Source organism: Sorex fumeus, unplaced genomic scaffold, assembly GCF_029834395.1.
Source record: "Sorex fumeus unplaced genomic scaffold, SorFum_2.1 ptg000063l, whole genome shotgun sequence".
NCBI classification, from domain to species: domain Eukaryota; kingdom Metazoa; phylum Chordata; class Mammalia; order Eulipotyphla; family Soricidae; genus Sorex; species Sorex fumeus.
Window position 1 is genome coordinate 18,890,578 of NW_026606120.1, and position 17,677 is coordinate 18,908,254.

Here is a 17,677-nt window from a genome sequence, read left to right on the forward strand (position 1 = left end):
TGGGTATAGGTATTTTATGGGTGGTGAAAATTCTTTATAATTTAATATTGGTTATGGTCATTTAAACTTTGAATATACTAAATATCACAGAACTGTTTATCTTCAAAGGGTAATTTTTATCATGAATTACATATCAAAATTTTAAGTAATAGAATTCTAACATTTAAGTTGTTTTTTGTGTCTTATCTGGTTTTATTCTAAAAAAACTTGAATTTCTGCAAGAAAGATCTATTATGGAAAATCAAATCATAATCAAGTAAAGGCCCATTCATTAAACTGTACTATATTTAATTTCCAATTAGAGATGAAAAAGGAATACAGTTCAGAGACTCTATCCTTATAATTAATATATTGAATAAAATATATCTCAAGAACTCACCAACATCCAGAGACACACAGCCTTATTAACTAAGTCACAGAAGGTAGCTGCAGTTTTGTTGTTGTTGTTGTTGTTGTTGGGTTTTTTGGTTTGTTTTTTGGCTCTTTGGGACATCCCAGTGATACTCAGGGGTTACTCCTGGCTCTGATCGGGGGACCATATGGGATTCCAGGGATCAAACCCAAGTCTGCCACCTGGATCTGCAGCTTGCAAGGCAAACGCTCACCCACTATACTATCACTCCTTCCCTCTTTGTTGTTGTCTTTAATAAAAAGTAAACCAAGGAGAAAAAAATTGTACTTACAGTGAGCACACCATTACAACCGTTTTTCTCTACACAAGCTCAAGTATAGCCTACTGAGCGATTGTATGCACGTGGCTTACTTCTTAATGCTTTATGCTGCACAGAAAATTCTTCTGGCCAAAGAAAACCCAGTGGTAGAACCTGAATAGTTTTTGAAATAAAACCAATACTGTACAACTACTACAGATATTTACTATTTCTGACTAACTTGCACGAACCACTGTGAAGTCACCCTTGTTGTCACTTCAAAGAAGGCCAACAAGACTCAGCTAGGTAAGGCGCTGCCCTGGGTCCAGAGAGACAGTACAGTGGGGAGGGTGTTTGCCTTACATGCAGCTGACCCAGATTTGATTCCCAGTATCCCATATGGTCCCCCAAGTCTCACAAGAAATGAACCCTCAGGGGCTGGAGCAGTAATACAGTATGTAGGGCATTTGCCTTGCACATGGCTAACCCAGGTTCAACCCATCCCATATGATTCCCCAAGCAATTCCAGGAGTAATACCTGAGTGCAGAGCCAGGAGTAACCCCTGAACACTGCCGGTGTGACCCAAAAAGCAAAAAGAAAAAAAAAGGAAGTGAATCCTCAGCAAAGACCCTGGAGTTAGCCCCAAGCACTGCTGGTATGGCCCCCCAAATAAACAAACAAAAAAACAGCATAAAGGAGATGCCTCCCAGATGGTCTGCCAGTCCTTCTTGCACAGAGACATACCAGTAATGCTGCAGAGATGCTAGCTGTCCCTTGAACAGGACCTCCCAAATGGAGGTTGTGAGTCACGGCTTTGGCTAACCATGATGACAAGAGTGAGGGATGAGAACCACCTTTCTGGTGCAGCCCCCAGGAGGCGACATATGGAAACACCACATGAGCACAGAGGATAAAAGAACGAACACGTATGACAATGCTGGTGTAACCTTGGATACCGTCACTATAGTTTCAAGAAAAATGTTTTTCTGAACATTCGGAGCATTGCCCATATGTCGGCTTCCATCTGTCAGTTTCCTGAGCCCCAGCCCAGGTGCGCTGGCACCCAGGAAGCCCCATGAGTCAATGTGTCTGTCAGGAACACACCTGGGGAAGGTGAGCTGTGGTCTTTCTCCTTTCAAGGGCTCTAAGAGGACACAGAAAAGTCCCTGCAGCGGCTGGCAGTGTTACTCACCGGTCATGGAGAGCAGGAATCTTGGAGGGACATTGCAGGTATTGCTTAAACCGGAGCTCAAAGGCTTGTCCAATGGCGCCAATGACATCCTGGGCCAGACCATCACAGCATTCTAGAATGTGACAAGCTGGGAGAGCAAGGGACAAAGAACCATCAGAATACGTCACAGCCTTCCCGGCATCCCCCATACAATGGACTTTCCCAGCTGGATCCTGAGACTGACCATGCAGAGGGATATACAGTGGTGTGGCCTTCAGAATGGGTCCCAGCAACTCCTCCTGTAGCTCTTCTTGAAGGACCCACAGCCAGACAGTTTCCCCATCAGGATGTTTCCCTAGTAGTCCATTGTCTCCAAAATTTAGAGCTCTATTATAAATCCGTTTCATATCTAAAAAGCTGAAATGTTGTTCTCTTCAGTTTTAGTCTATAAACAACTAATTTGCTACTAACTTAGGGGGAAAGCTTGATGCAAGAAACGAGTTCCTTGAAAGTCCCAGGAACATCAGGTAATGGACTTAAATTGACTTGGGTTGAAAGATTCTTGGTCTGTTCAATTGAGGGCAAGCTGTTTGCTCACTTCCTTGTGCGGGTCAAGTTTCTTGTTCCATACAGCTGCTCAAGCACTATGGACCTTTGAAGATGAGTTCAAAGGGATAGTAATCGATAGTGTGGCCACCCCCAAGACATCATGCTACCTGGAGGCAGAACATTCATGCAGGTTCACAGACCCCAGGATGTTGAGTCATAGGAGGATTTCAGGGACCTGGATTGATCTGCAATTTTATTTGTTTATTTATTTATTTTTGGTGAAGCAAAGTAGTTTTCACTGAAACTTACTCAGAAAGACTGAGGGAAGAGAGAAAGGGGAAGGATATGTTCGAGAGAGACACGGACTTTTCCAGAGAGGAAAAAGCAGAGATGTAGAGACAAGCAAGTGAGATCCGTGTACAAGGGAGAACACAGGTGTAAAAGGCCTGCTGCAATCTGCAACTTTTGGTGGTGGGCATTCGGCCTCCCAGTCAGGTGACCAGACCTGTGGCATAACCCACATGAAACGTTCAGATCAAAGCGGGTGGAGGAGCAAGGCTCGTGAGACGCTTGCAAACGCCCCCTGCCATACACACACACACACACACACGCACACACATACACACAATGCTCTGCTTTATGAGAAAGTTACCAGGTCATTGTACTGGAAGGAGTAAGTGAGTAAAGGAGTGGCCGGGAGTAAGATACCTTTCTCCACAGGTTTTTGTCTTTGGTACCAGGGATGCTGAATTGTCTCCCCATGACAGGAGAAAGCAGAGAAACTGGAGAGGAGTCCTATGGAGAGAGAAAACATCTCTGGAAGGGACAGAGGTAGCCCTGTCTCTGCAGGTGTGCGATCCTCTTTCCTCAGGGCTGCCTTCCGAATGGAGGCCAACAGCACAGGAAGATGCCACATGGGGTCTCAGGCCTCTGTCCAGACACAGGAGGGAGAGGACTTCTAGGGAGCAGAACACTGATTCATCAGGCCTGCAGAGTCTTGTGAGTCTTGCCAGCAGTTTCTCCCAGGACCCCTGAGTTCTACTTAGGTGGCCCTTCCCAAGAAAAGATACAGAACAAATGTCTTATTGGGACTGGGAGATACATCAAGGGGTACAAAGAACTTCATGGTTCCAGAACTGTCCCCAGAACTTCATGGTTCCCTAGAGCTAGGAGCAGGGCCCAAGAACTACCAAGTATGCCCCCTGCCAAAAAAAAAAAAAATGAAGTAAAATGCCTTGTCAGCCCTGAAACATCACGCTATCTTTTCTATTTTTGGTTAAAAGCTGGTGAGAGGGTCACTGACAATTTTCAGCCAAGTGGGCCAGTGGTTCAATGCAAGGGCTGAAAGATGAGGCACCGCCTAGGCCCTGCAGTGGGACATTACCAGACCCCACCCTGTGTTGCTCAGGGGCCTCCAGGCATGCACCTATGATGTAGGGAGGCCCCTGAGGTGCCAAGAATCAAACCTGTGTTGGGTGCATGCTTGGCACGTGCCCTTCACCTCCCAAAATATGAATTGTTTGGACACATTCAACAAGAGTTGATGAATGAAAGCTCCTCTTTCCGTTCTTTTAATCCAGTGATAAGTGTTCTTCTAAGAGATGGAAGAGGAGAAGACAGACTCAGAAGAGGAAGGGAGGAGAGGACATAGGCAGAGTATGGAGAAAGTAGCCCACTGAGCCTGGGGTGTCTGTGGGAATCACAAAACCAGAAGGTGTCTGGGACCACCAGATGTAAAACTCAACGAACAGTACCTCCCTGGAGCCTCCAGAGGGCACAAGTCCTAGCACTGTGATAGCTAGTTCCGGAGGATAGTGAGATGATAAACGTTCATAACTTTAAGTCTCCAAGTTGGTGGTAACTAATCACAACAATCACAGAAAGACTACAGCCATGAAGGTAATAATGTCAAATAAAGGGGATGACTGAAAACAATGGTTTCAGGTGATAAGTAGGATGGCCAAGGAGAAGCCTCTCAGATGTTACACTGAGAAACTTAGACAAGTCAGGCAATGCATGGTGGAAAGATCTGGGCTAAGAATGTTGCAGGGGTAGGAGATTCTAGCAGGTGCAAAGGCCCTGAGGTAGATGCTTGCTTGGATGGTTTCAGAAAAGACTGTGGTCAGTGATGTGGAGAGGAGAAAAGAGGAACCCTAGGAAAGTGGCCAGGGGACAAAGCAGGTAAGAGCTTCTACAGATCCCATGGGTATGATGATGAGTTTGGAATGGACAAGAAAAGGTAAGATCCCACCAATATTTAATACAGTTCTATATTTTGGGGTGCCAGAGTAAACCTAAGCCCCACACCTTCCAGCCATTAAATCTACCACAGCCCCCGGTCCTGCCCCAATATTTGAGAAAGAACTTCCTGCTGTTGGGGCAAGAATAAACAACTTCAGAAAGAGGGACCTCCTGTATGACGACGCATTACTCATAATGGCTGTGCTGGGGTCCCAGTAAACCTGTGCTCAGCAGAGCCCCTCATTCATTAGCCTGCCTGGTGTACCAGGGCACTGTGTCTGAGTGAGCCCACCCACCCTGGGGCTTTGAGCTTATAAATGTTTCCGAATAAATGACCGAAAACGTAAGTGAGGGGAAAATATTTGGATACTCAGATGCTCCAGCCAGCTCGTGCCTGAGGGACAGCACCTGAGCCTGGGGTAGAAACCATGACTGAGTATCAGTCATGCAATGTCCCAACACCATTCCCTTTACCAGTGCATTTCCCATCACCTATGTCCCCAGTTTCCCTCCCAACCTTTCTCTCTCCACCTCCACCTGCCTGTTTGCAATACACGTACTAAAAGTTTATCATGCATATCCATTTACCTCCTTTGAGTACTCAGTTCTTGTTCAGAGTGATCATGTACAACTATATTGAAAGTGGTCCCTTCTCTACCCTAACTGCACTCCCCAACCCCACACCCTTTGTGGCACGCTTTCTATCAGGGACCAGTTGTCCTGACCTTTGTTTCTACAGTCTGTGTTTATTATTCTCGCATTATGTTTTTTTTAATATCCTGCAAATAAGTACGATCATTCTATGTCAGAGGTCACTTTCTGAGTTTGAGCAGTGGCACAGGCACAGATCAGGTGGACTCCACAGAGCACCTAGACACAGTTATAAGTTTGAGCTCACAAAACCCAAGATTTCCTTCCCTGGTAGGTGACAAGTAACACCTGGTAGCTGCATTCAGACTAACTGGATAGATGGGAGGTGGTGGGGGGGCAGCATTGCTCACCTCTGCGGTTCACGGGATCCTTGGCTACATACGCAACATAATCAGTTGTGTCCTGTCAACGAGAAGGGAGTTGTTTACATCACAAACCACAAACGAGGGAAAGCATGACCTAACACACATCTCAGGACCCAACTTGAAACCCAGTGCTGTTCCAACAGCCTGTCCGAGGTGCTTCTCAAACTGTATTGAGGGTGAGATCGCTTGTTTCTGTTCCTGGAACCCAGCACTGGGGCTGCATATCAGGGCCACACCTACAGCAAAGGTGTGAGAGGCATCCAGCTTTGCATCCGGGCCCTCGGGAGCTTGGAAAACACTGCTGCCAGTCCCCACAACTCCATTTCACTGTCTCAGATGTGAGAGCTGGGTATCGGGGACTTCTCCAAGCTCTCTTGTAGCTCTAATCTGAACCAAGATGACCACCTGTGGTCCACGCTGTCTTCACAGCAGTCCACTCACCTATGAACTGGGCTGAGTATCTCCTTTAGTACTTGTTAAAACAGAGGGCCGGGGCCACCCTGTGTTTTCTGAATCAGGGCATCTGCCGGTAAAGCCTCAAGTGTGCATTTCTGAGCAGATTCTAAATAAGTTGCTGTGACTCCTCTGAGTCCACTTTGACAGCACATCAGTGGATGTTCAAAGGTTAGTTGACATGTACCTCAGGGGTAGATGAGACTTGATGGTTCTTTTTTCCCCTCTGACATAACAGTGGTTTGAATCCTTTGAGGCGTTTTAAGACTTTAAAAAGGGAAGTCTTGCTCCTCCCCCCACCTCACCCATACCCTTGTGTCCTTAATTCGAACCTCGGCCCCACCTACCCCTCTACTATGCATCTTCACTGATTCCTCCGTCATGCCAACATTTCTGCTACAAACACCCTTTTAAAACATGCCAATGTTTCTGCTACAGACCAAATAATTACTTGGAGAAAGATAACCCATTTCCATATGATACAGTTGGAAGCAATTTTGAATTTGCCTATTTTCTAGTATGAGCTGACAGAACTTTATTCACAGTAACAACGATTTCACCTCAAAACAAAAAATCTCACAACTGTAAGCTCTGAAATCCTCACCCTTCCTCATGTGCTGTGAGACTCCTACATGCCTCCCAGCTGGCCAGCACACAGACAAAACCATGACCTTTCAGGGACCCAGCAATCACGTGTCCCTCTGTTTCTAAAGCCATCCCAGGAAGCAATGACTCCCTTCATTCTTGAAGGCAGAAAGAGCTCCCTGCCAAGCTGACATTTTCAACATTCAGAAAAAGTCTCAGAGAGCCCATTGTCAAAGGTCTCCCCCACAGATGCAGAGGTTCTGCAGATGCCATTGCTTCGTTGATTTGCATGCAGTGTGTTCAGCATCTGAGAGGTTTTCTGGTTGAGTTCCTGCATTGCTACTCTGTGCACAGAGGACAGATGCCTCCTCTCTCTCCATCGCTCCAGAAAACCCTCCAGCCAGAAAGGGAAGAGGGAACATGGGTGGGTGAAGTCTGCTGAGATGTCAAGCCTGCATTTTCAGGCTTCATTCTGACCCCATCCATGACCCAGTGAGACCAGCAGAGAGGTGGGGAGCATTTCCTGCAGTTCTTGCCATAATGCACCGCTTTCTCATTCATTCTCCAATGAGCAGCCATCTTAGCTTTCGATCTGCTTAAGTCTCTATCCACCGCTACATTCTCCTACTGACCTGAGTAGAGGACAGAACGGTCAAGTCAAAGGCTTGAGCTTCTTCTTGTTTCAATCAAGGGAAATCACTGAAACACTGAAATAGCTCTAAAGCTATTTGCAATAGTAAGAATGGTAGCTTGTCACCACATACACTCATCCAGGATTTAGAAGCTGTTCACCTCTAAACAGTTTAAGGAGTATCAATGCTTCTCAAACTGAGATCCATGGAACCAAGGAATTGGACAGGTATGTTCTCCACTGTCTGGGATATCACAAGACTATCTTTACAATTTTGTATTTTCACTTTTCATTCATTCATTCATTTTCACTTTCACAATAATTTTAAAAATTGATGCAAAATTTTTCATAACTGGGAGTTTGAGCACTAGTACAGGAGGTAGGGAGCTTGCCTTGCACACAGCCAACCCAGGCTCTATACCAGCATCCCATATGGTATCCTGAGCCCTATCAGGAATGATCCCTGAATATAGAGCTAGGACTAAGCCCTAAATGCAGCAGGGTATGGCAAAAAAAAAGAGAAGAATTTTCAGAATCATCTGAGTGACCATTATGCCATTAAATGTCTGTGCCAAGACTGGTTGTTGGTGCATCTCATGGTGATTCAATTAAAAAAAATTAAACAAATTTAAAAAAAAGACTGTTGGGTTACCAGCACTGAGGGTGCCGAATTTTTTAAGAAGTAGAAAGGAAGAGAACAGATTGTATTCCACTGACACTCTTAAACCCATTTAGCATCATATTTGTGTACAACAATGTGCCATTGGAGGGTAGGCCTGACCAGAGGAAATGCACGCATTTCCAAAGCACTACTTCCAATCCAGCATTGTTGATTGTGAGGGATGCTAAAATCCAAAGAATTCTTCCCAGCAGCGGGTGGTTCCACAGTCACTCTAGAAGCAGAGATTCCATTTTACAAGACTTCGTCCATCACAGTAAGCAGTGTTATTTTGAATATTATCAACTTTAGTCTGTTTATTAATATTTAAGTTGCAAATTTTACTGGAGTTTGCAATTCAATAAAAAGTCTATATCTTCATCTATTTTGAGCACATTTGAACAACAAGGTGAATTTGAGTCAACACTAGTGACATAGAGGAAATTTTTTTTGACACTCTGACTTCAGTTTGAAAAATTACAATCAAGCGCGATTTGAAATTTAAAAGGGATGTGAAGCAACTTTGATATTAACACTCTTTCTGGAATAATGGGGATGTATATGATATTGCTGTTGATAACAAAGTTAGTGGTATCACACATTCACGAAGTAAGGATGATAAACACCAGTCGTGGAGATGCTGGTATTTCCTATATTTATCCATCTCTGTTTCAGTCCCAAAGCCCTTCTAAGCAACCATGATTCGGTCATTCATTTAATGGTGTTCTACTGCTGATAACAGTAGGCTAGAGTTGTAGTGTCATTTTTCAGGAATTGCCAGTGTTTTCTAATCAATCTTGATATTTCAAAATACCACTTTTCTCACTGGGTAAATGGAGGCACAGAAAAAAAATCAATGATATATACTCTTAACAGAAAAAAATACCAAGTAATAGAGCACTGTATATGTTCTTTTTAAACATCTACCAATTGGAACAATCACCAAACAACCTGTATCGGAACTCATGCAAATGTGAACTCATCTGGAATTCAAAATAGAGAGTAACTGGGCTTCCTACTCCTTATCATAATATTGTATGTACTTTTTAAAAATCAGGAAAGAGATGAAAAGGGCATGAATTACTGGAAGAGTAATTCATTACTTGCAGTAATGAGTGATTGTTTCCATTTCCAAATGAGGAGATGATAGGGAAGTTTGAAAACAGTTCAACATCCTGTATGCATTCTGGGTGATAATATAATTTCAACACAAGCCTGTGCATTTGGTTTACTGCTTTATAGATCTCTGTATCTCCACTCATAGTATCACCATGAAGATTAAATTTGCTACAAGGTCCTGAAAGGAGATACTGATGCATATGGACAATGCCTTTTCCTTTTGTTTTTCAAATTGAGTTACCTTCCATATTTAATATCTATGCTTGCAAGCATCACATTGGCCAAGTGAATAGGCTCTGAAAATTAAAACTATATAGAGATATAAGAGGAGAAGTAAGTGTGGAAAGAGGTATGTGATGGGAAAGGCAGCAAATATTATTTCCAAAAATACACCCTGGGGACCATTCCTGTGTAAGAAAAGAACAATAATAACAAAGCACTACTTCTAAGTCATTAGTTATTTATCATAAGATGGTGGTCTTACCAAAAGATTACCTTTTGAGAATACAGAACAAGTTGATTTTTTTAAAAAATAAATAAATCTAGTTCCAAAGAAAACACATTCTGTTGTCTTAATATTTCAATGTTTCCCTGGACTGGTGAAAACTATACACAGACCAGTGAAATATAATATGACAATGTGTGTGGATTAGTCTTTTCTTCCATTCATTGCTAGAGAGACCAGATATTAATGTTTTCCTGATTTCTCTTTTCTTTTGTGGGGGGTACACCCAGAGATGCTTAGGGTTTACTCCTGGCTCTGTACTTAGTAATCACTCCTAGCAGTCTCAAGAGATCATACGGGGTTCTGGGAATTGAACCCCGGTTGGTTGTTTGCAAAGCAAATTCCCCACCAGTTGTAATATTGCTCCAATCTCTATGCCTTATGAACCTCGTTCTTTGGTAACTGGCTTCCTGCCTGGGTTCCTTCCAAGGTCCACATATCAACAGCTAGTTTAGCATGGGTCTATAGAGGAGCCGGTTCTGAGTTCTACCTTGCAAAACCCTGACATCATACTACTGCTTTACCAACCAGACATGGGGAATAAATACACTCATCAGTCTGTCTCCTGAATGAAATATCCCTCTTCCTTTCCACATTCTCTCTCTTTTCTTGCTGCAGTTCCTTCCCTGTTAGCAGTAAAATACATTAAAAGAACTACAGAATAAAATTTGGAAACAACAATGCCTATTTTAAATGGGTATAAAGAAATTAGACTAAGTTATTCACCTGGGGACAGACTGAAAATCCAATGACTGAGGACCCAATGGACAGTGACAGGGAAAAGGGCAGAGTTTTCCCTGTGAGATGAGACTACATGTCAGGTATGAAAAGCTAGGGGGATGTGCCATTGTCCACACTTCAGGGATGGTGGACAGCACTTGGCTGGTGAAATGAATCAGTGGGAGTTCTCATCTTGAATCAGCCATTAAAAATAATCAAAGATAATTTATGAAATCAGGAGGGGAAAGAAAGGGACAATTATGGTTAATTTTTCTGAGCATACCCTAAATGTCCTCTTTCAGAGTGGAACACATCTCAAAATTTTTCAAGTAGAACAAGAGATAGCAATTCTGATAACTTACCGGGTCTCCCCCAGATGCGAAGGAGATGGATTGCATGTGGTGATTAGCTATAATCTGTGGTACAAAATAAGAAAGATATGCCATTATTATCCCACCTGTTTGTTGGCAGGCAATATGAATCGACAGTCTCCTACAAATTGGCAGAACTGTTAGCCACATAAACGTAACGATCATACAAGCAACAACCACAAATAACCTTTAGCAAACATCCACAGTGTGTCAGCTGCTTAACTAGCTGCTTTGCAAGAATGAACTCATTTAGGTCTCACAGCCACCTGAGTGTGGGAACCACTGTGACCCCCTGTAAAATGGAGTGAGTAAAAGATGAGGGTCTGAGGGCTCCAAAGGTGAGACATTCAAAGTACCATCCAGAGCTGGGCAGTGTCATGACTGAACACAAGTCTTTAATGTCTGTCTTCTGAGGAAGAAAATACTGGGAGAGTTAACTGTGCCATTTCTGTTTCAAGAGATGCATGTCATCTTCATCCAGACCACAAGTTAGAGTGGGAAAAATGTGTCTGTATACGCCATACGGCCCCATCGGGAGCAAGGGCATAGAAATTTAAAGTCTGCAGTCAAGACTCAAAACTGGTGCCATCTCAGGCCCTCTTGCAATTTATCAATTTAAGAATCAGAGAGGACATTCCAAGTTAATTTTTAAAATGGAAAATTTCCATTAGCGTTGAACTGCAGCATACAGTGGAATTTAATAGACACCAAGTAAATTAGGAGCTGCCCTAAATTTAAAAAGCCACATAAGTCTTCATGCTATTTTTATCTTCTTAAAGACAATGTAATGACATTGAAGTAAATTTCCGGGGGTGGAAACAGGGCTCTAGTCTCCATCTCAACATAACCAGGTTTATCTGTGGCAGCCCCCACAGGCCCCCAGACAAGAGTCAGTGCTGGAATGCTACCATCAGAGGGATTTTTCCAACTAGACTCTGGAAAAATGTGAAGCAAAACTCTAAATGAATTACAAGATACACTATGGGATTTATAAATGCCTACTTCAGCTGTTGGCACCTGCAAGGCTATGCAGGAGCCAGAAAGACATGAGCATATAAATGAATAAAATCAGCAAGACTGTCTCTGAGTGAACACCCAGCTAAGCTTGGTCTTCCTTGGAGCATAATCAGGACATCATAGTCCCCAAATAACGATGACCTGTGACCTTTAAAGGGCTCTTGACTTTATTTTATTTTTGTTTGTTCAACTTTGGGGAAGGGGTTTATTTTTAGGCACTGCTAAAACTGAGGAGTTGTGAAGGAAAGTGAAGAGTAGATTGGGAGGAAGGGGGGAGGTCTGTATTTTCCATCATCACCACCGTGCAATGGTATGTTGTCCCTGCAGTATGACAGGCTTTGGGAAGAGCTAGGGGAATTCAAGGGAGAAGTGAGTGAGCATTCAGCTTGTTTCTTCTCTGTGCCAGCTCTGTGCAGGGAGCAGACATTGCCTTTTTGTGTTATCTCTTCCCCTGTGTCAGGAAGGAAATGTTCATCCAAGCTGCTTTCTGTTTTACTGTTACCCCTACAGAGCCTCCCTCCAAGTCTTTCTCAACTGGACAACCCCCATATTCCTAAACCCAGCATCCTCTCCATCCACCTAGACCAAAATGCTGGGTGATGAGAAGAAGGTGCACCCACCCCACCCAAGGACCTTCTTTACTGCTCTGCTGAGAGTTGCTTTGTGGGTTTTAAGGTGAGGAATAAAGTAAAACAGCAACTAGGTGATAAAGCAACACTGAATTGGGGGCCATGATTTAAGGATTCCTAGAAACAAAAGGAGCACAGGCTGGGAGGAAAGAAATGGAGTTGATGGGTAAGAACCCATTAGTCAGGTCAGCATGAAAAGACCGGAGATGGACCGTAGGTTGGCCAAGAGAAAGGAAAGGAGTGTGTAATGATGTTCTGTCAAATCACAGCCTTCATGGTGCCCAGCATGGCCCTCCATGTCATCTCTGAATCTAGACTTTATTTCAACATTTCAGGGTGTGGGTGGAGAAATAGCTGAAGCTGGAGTGCTGCCTGCTTGCTGGGGAATTTGGAAATCAACTAATATAAATATTCATGCGGTGACAGCTGTGGGAGTCAGGACATGTGTCACTTACAGGTCTCTGTACCAGTTTGTCTATAAAATGTGTCTGACTTCCAGCTCACAGCACTGGCCCTGGGGCCCAAAATTGAGCCTTTCTTGAAAGTCAGAAGCATTTTCCTTCTTTGCCTTTCAGAATCACCCTGTGGGTACCCAGGACAGCTACTCAGACCCTCAGATTCTCAGAAACTTATCTTTGTCATTGAAGGAACTAACCATCAAAGAAATCAAAGATAAAGCAGAGAAACTTATCAGCCTAACAGAGCTTCAACATGCATCATACCCCATAGCAAGAAAATCCTTCCCCTGGTATCACTCACGTGTGTACACACACACACACAGAAACACACACAGACACATAGACACACACACACATGCACGCATGTATGCACGTGCACATGCACACACACAGTATTAACCCCATGCCACTATAACACTAAGACACTCCAACATAACACACCATTACTAAGAAAAACTATTGTCAATCAACCACAAGAGACCACACATTTCAAAGATTATAAAATATAAGCTGTAACAGCCAAAGAAACAAAGTATCAGAGAAAACAAACTGGGACAGAGACATGAAGAGACTTTGCTTGCACTTAAGCCTACTTTTATGCCTATAAATAAACCAATGACTTCATGCTCTAAAAAGCAAGTTAAGCAGTATTATACATAATTGTAGCAGTATTATACATAATTGTATTTTATGTAGTCTTACATATGTCTGGTTTATGTTTATATATCATAATTAACAATATTATAAGAAAACTAACTCCATCTATTATTCTTTCGGTGATCCTTGGACATCGCCCAAGGATGCAAAACTTGATGAAGGTTTTACACCAAGTGTTCAGCAGAGACAGGGTTCAGCTTAAATAGAGTTCTGGCAACTCCCCATAGTGAGGGTTATAACCCAGGGGTCTGGGCACTACAGACCTGTTTGGAGTCGGGTGTGCGCAGATTCAGGCTGGCGGTGGATATGGTCAGGGAGATGCTCATGCCTGCAAACTGGAGGTTGCTCTTGCCCAAGATGCTGGACAGCATTTTGCTGGGAGGCTGTGAAGTCAAACAGTGTCACTTTAGTATTTGGCTCATGGAGAGCCACATCTTCAGGGTCTGTTTCTAGGCCATTCTTCTCTCCCAGACCTTCACTGATTCAGATAAGATAGGATGCATTCAAGGTAGTATGGCCAGAGACACCTTTGCACTTTACTAATTCAACCTTGTTAGTTATGTTAAGGCAATTCTACATGTTCAATATGCAAATTGTAAAACTTTTGACGTTTATTCTCTGAGTTGGGAATCCTTGCAGAAAAGTCAGGGGTAGCAATACTCCAAGCAACTTCCTGTATGTTCAGCTGATGTGGTCACACATAAACTTAGGGGAAATGGGGCCGGAGTGATAGTACAAGTGGGTAGGGCACTTTCCTTGCATGCAGCCAACCTGGGTTCAATCACCCAGCATCCCATACTGTCCCTTGAGCATTGCCAGGAGTGATTCCTAAGTGCAGAGCCAGGAGTGACCCCTGAGCACTGTTGGGTATGGCCCCAAAACAAACAAAAGAAAATGACATAACCCAGGATCTACTCAAACTTTTGCATACTCAGAGGTGGATTTCATCCTCCAAGAATCAACCACTCATCCCTGAGTAAAGGGGCCCGGTCACAGTGCTAATAAGTAGCACCTGGAGTTGCAAGAATGCTCATTGATGACCCAATGGGCTACAAATGATTTGGGGCTCACACAGATGGTCTGATGAGTGTCTGATGAGACTCAGTACAAGGTAGAACAATATGGTTGAATTCAAACTGGTACATTCATCAGCCCATTGTAAATGTCCTTGGTACAGGTGGATATATGGATATGTTTGACAGACCCCTCACCTTCCTGGGTCCTGTTAACACCTGTCAATTGCTAATCACCCCCATTATTTTCCAGTTAAGCCATGCCTTGTTTTGATATTTAACATCCCTTATTAACCAGGTATACATATATTATTTTTTAACTGATGCCAGAGCTACATAAAAAAAATAGAGATTCCAGGCCAGAGAAACAGCAGAGCGGGTAAGGTGCTTACCTTGCAAGTGGCTGACCCAGGTTTGATCTCTGGTACTCCATAGAGCCCATCAGAAGTGATCCCTGAGTGCAGAACCAGGAGTAAGCTCTAAGCACAGCCTGGTGTGTCCCCCCCTCACAAAAAAATTTAAGATAGAGGTGCCTAGGTCTCATCCTGGAGATCCTGATAAAGTATAGTTGTGGTGGGGTCAGAAATTCACATTGTTTCCACCTTCTTCATCAAATAAAACTGTGAGGAACCCCAGGACAAGCTGGCGGCTAGGGTCCTCTGCTCTGTCAAAGGAGGCTCCCCTTATCTTCTCCTAGATACCCCCTAGCTCCTGTATTCAGTAATCCTGGAATAACTGTTTGGTCCCCAAGTCCCATGTGGGCCGCCCCAAATGCAGGTCAGTATTTATGAACTTGGGCTGAAGCGATAGCACAGCAGTAGGGCATTTGCCTTACAAGCAGCCAACATGGCCGACCCGGGTTCAATTGCTCTGCCCCTCTCGGAGAGCCCGGCAAGCTGCCAAGAGTATCTCGCCCGCATGGCAGAACCTGGCAAGCTACCCGTGACGTATTTGATGTGCCAAGCACAGTAACAACAAGTCTCATGATGGAGACGTTACTGGGCCCACTTGAGCTTGACTGTGATTTATGGACTTCATGGAGAGTTCTCTGACTAAAGCTAGATTGCTCTGTGGGATTCTGAATATCCCCAAGTTTGGGTAGAAAAATGACCCCAAATCCTAGCCTCATATTTGGAGACTCTCAAGGGGACACTGCCCCAAAATTCAGTCTAAGCAACAAAAAGTTGTATTGTGGGTCTTGCATTACATAATCATGAGACCCTTATCTGAACAGTTTCTTATGCTTCCTGTTAATCAAATCTTTTCTTTTTCCATGTGGCTCAACTTCTGCCAAGGTGTAAAATCCACATAAGGGGAGTGAGTGGGTAGCACTGAAACCAAAAGGTCTAGGCTTAAATTCTACCACCTACCTACTGCAGCCTCATCACAGGCCCCCAAAATTACCCTCTGTAAAAATGGGAGCATCAGTGGGATTATAGAGCTGATATACCCATTAATGAGATCGTATTATATTTCTAGGAATTTTGTTTGCTGCCCCGAAAATCAGCAGCCTTTAAAAATACATTTATAAAAACTTGCAATGAGAGGCATTTAAAAACAAACACTAAGTCAAAGCTTGTCACTTCATATTGGCTGCACTGACTATCATTCATATAACAGGTTATCCATGTTCCTTGGGACTGTGTGACAAAACTCAGCTGATACCATGATGTGATACTGCACAGCTGTTCCCAACTCAGTGTTCAAGAAATTCTCATTAGAGCTTGAAATAGGCTGTGGTGGAAGGATTTACACCATGGGAATTGGCTTACAGATCTAGGGCTGCTCACTCCCTTGTGCTCAACCAGAAAGTTAGTTGTGAGGCATTTAGCAGCATACCACTGGGCATGTATGACAGAGTTGTTCTGTGAAGTGAATAAAAGCATCTAAGGACTTAGAAGGAGTCCTGGTTCTGGTATACGTGCACATGACCCCCATCATCTTTACATCTCTAGGCTTTTGGTGCATTCCTGAAGTATTGAGTCTTGATGGCAGTGGGAGTTCAGAGGCTTTCAACACATGGCAGACCAGAGTATCTGAGCTCTTTGTATTTGTGGAAAGAGCAAAACCCAGGCTACAGAAAAAAGAAATTGAAGGGACTTGTGTGATTAAGGATACTGTATGGAGACTGAAGAGAAAGAAAACAGAGAAGATATAGGTAGATACAAAGAGACCATGGCAGTACCTTTCTCTTCTTGAAGGCTCCCTTGGTACCAGGAACAGCTTCACAAATGCGACTGATGGCTTCCCTTAAAAGGACAGGAAAAGAGAGCCAGTTTATTAAACGTCAACTCCGGGACATTACCTGCTGACATGCTTGTGTCCTGCGAAAATAATGGCCCAAGTCTCAGCATTGTAAGTGGGTCTCATGGTCAGGTGCCCACCAGCATCTTCTCCACAACAGAGTCAAGCAAACCACAACTCTGATTGGCACATCCTAGTGAAGCCTAATGATGTGATATATATTGATGACACAATTATTTTTTATTTTGGGTAAGATTTTATTTTTTTAAAAAATTATTAACCTGAAATATATTCTTCCTGGCTATGACTGTGACATGACATACAAAGTCATCAAGCATAGTATTTCTGTTTGCAGTTTTGGGGCCCCACCTGATGATGTTCAGGGGTTATTCGTGGCTCTGCACTCAGGAATCACTCCTGGTGATGCTCAGAGGACCATATGGGATGCTGAGAATCAAATCAGTGTCGGTCACATGTAAGGTAAAAACCTTACTGCTGTACTGTCTTTCCAGGCCCTAATCAAGCACAGTATTGATCAAGACATACCAGAAATGAGTTAGAATGTAATTTTAAATGAGCTGATCCTCTGAAAAACATTCGTTTATTTTGGGGCCACATCAAGTTGTTGTCTGGGCTTACTCCTGGTTCAAGATCATTCCTGGTGGTGCTTTTGAGGAGGGGGAAGGGTGGCATAGGCAGTGCCTAAACCCTTGTACTATCTCTTTGGTTCCATGACTCTATGAATTTTATCCCGATTTCTCCAGTTAGGAAATATAATAGATCAAGAGGTTTGGGAGAAGGGAAGTAACCTCAGTGGTACGTAAAATGCCCAGAAAGAGATCTATGTCAGTCAATCCGATCCACAGAGCACTTTACCCTGTGCCAGGTACTGTCCTGAAAAAGTGACCTGGGGCACGCTGATAGAAGGGGTTGAAAACAGCACCAGCTGCAGAGAGTACAATCCAAGACAGCAAGAGACAGATCACAGC

At 43.6% G+C, this 17,677-nt stretch overlaps 1 protein-coding gene across 3 annotated transcripts in view; it reads right to left on the reverse strand.

The window, feature by feature from the left end:
* Positions 1-17,677, reverse strand: part of SHC3 (SHC adaptor protein 3) — a 176,927-nt gene that overhangs the window by 47,558 nt on the left and 111,692 nt on the right. For all 3 annotated transcript variants that reach the window (XM_056126739.1, XM_056126741.1, XM_056126740.1), the window contains 5 exons: positions 16,630-16,693; positions 13,695-13,814; positions 10,662-10,715; positions 5,614-5,665; positions 1,844-1,970 (listed from right to left, as the gene is read on the reverse strand). In XM_056126739.1, coding sequence (XP_055982714.1) covers positions 1,844-1,970; positions 5,614-5,665; positions 10,662-10,715; positions 13,695-13,814; positions 16,630-16,693 — 417 coding nt within the window. The remainder of the gene's footprint in view (positions 1-1,843; positions 1,971-5,613; positions 5,666-10,661; positions 10,716-13,694; positions 13,815-16,629; positions 16,694-17,677) is intronic.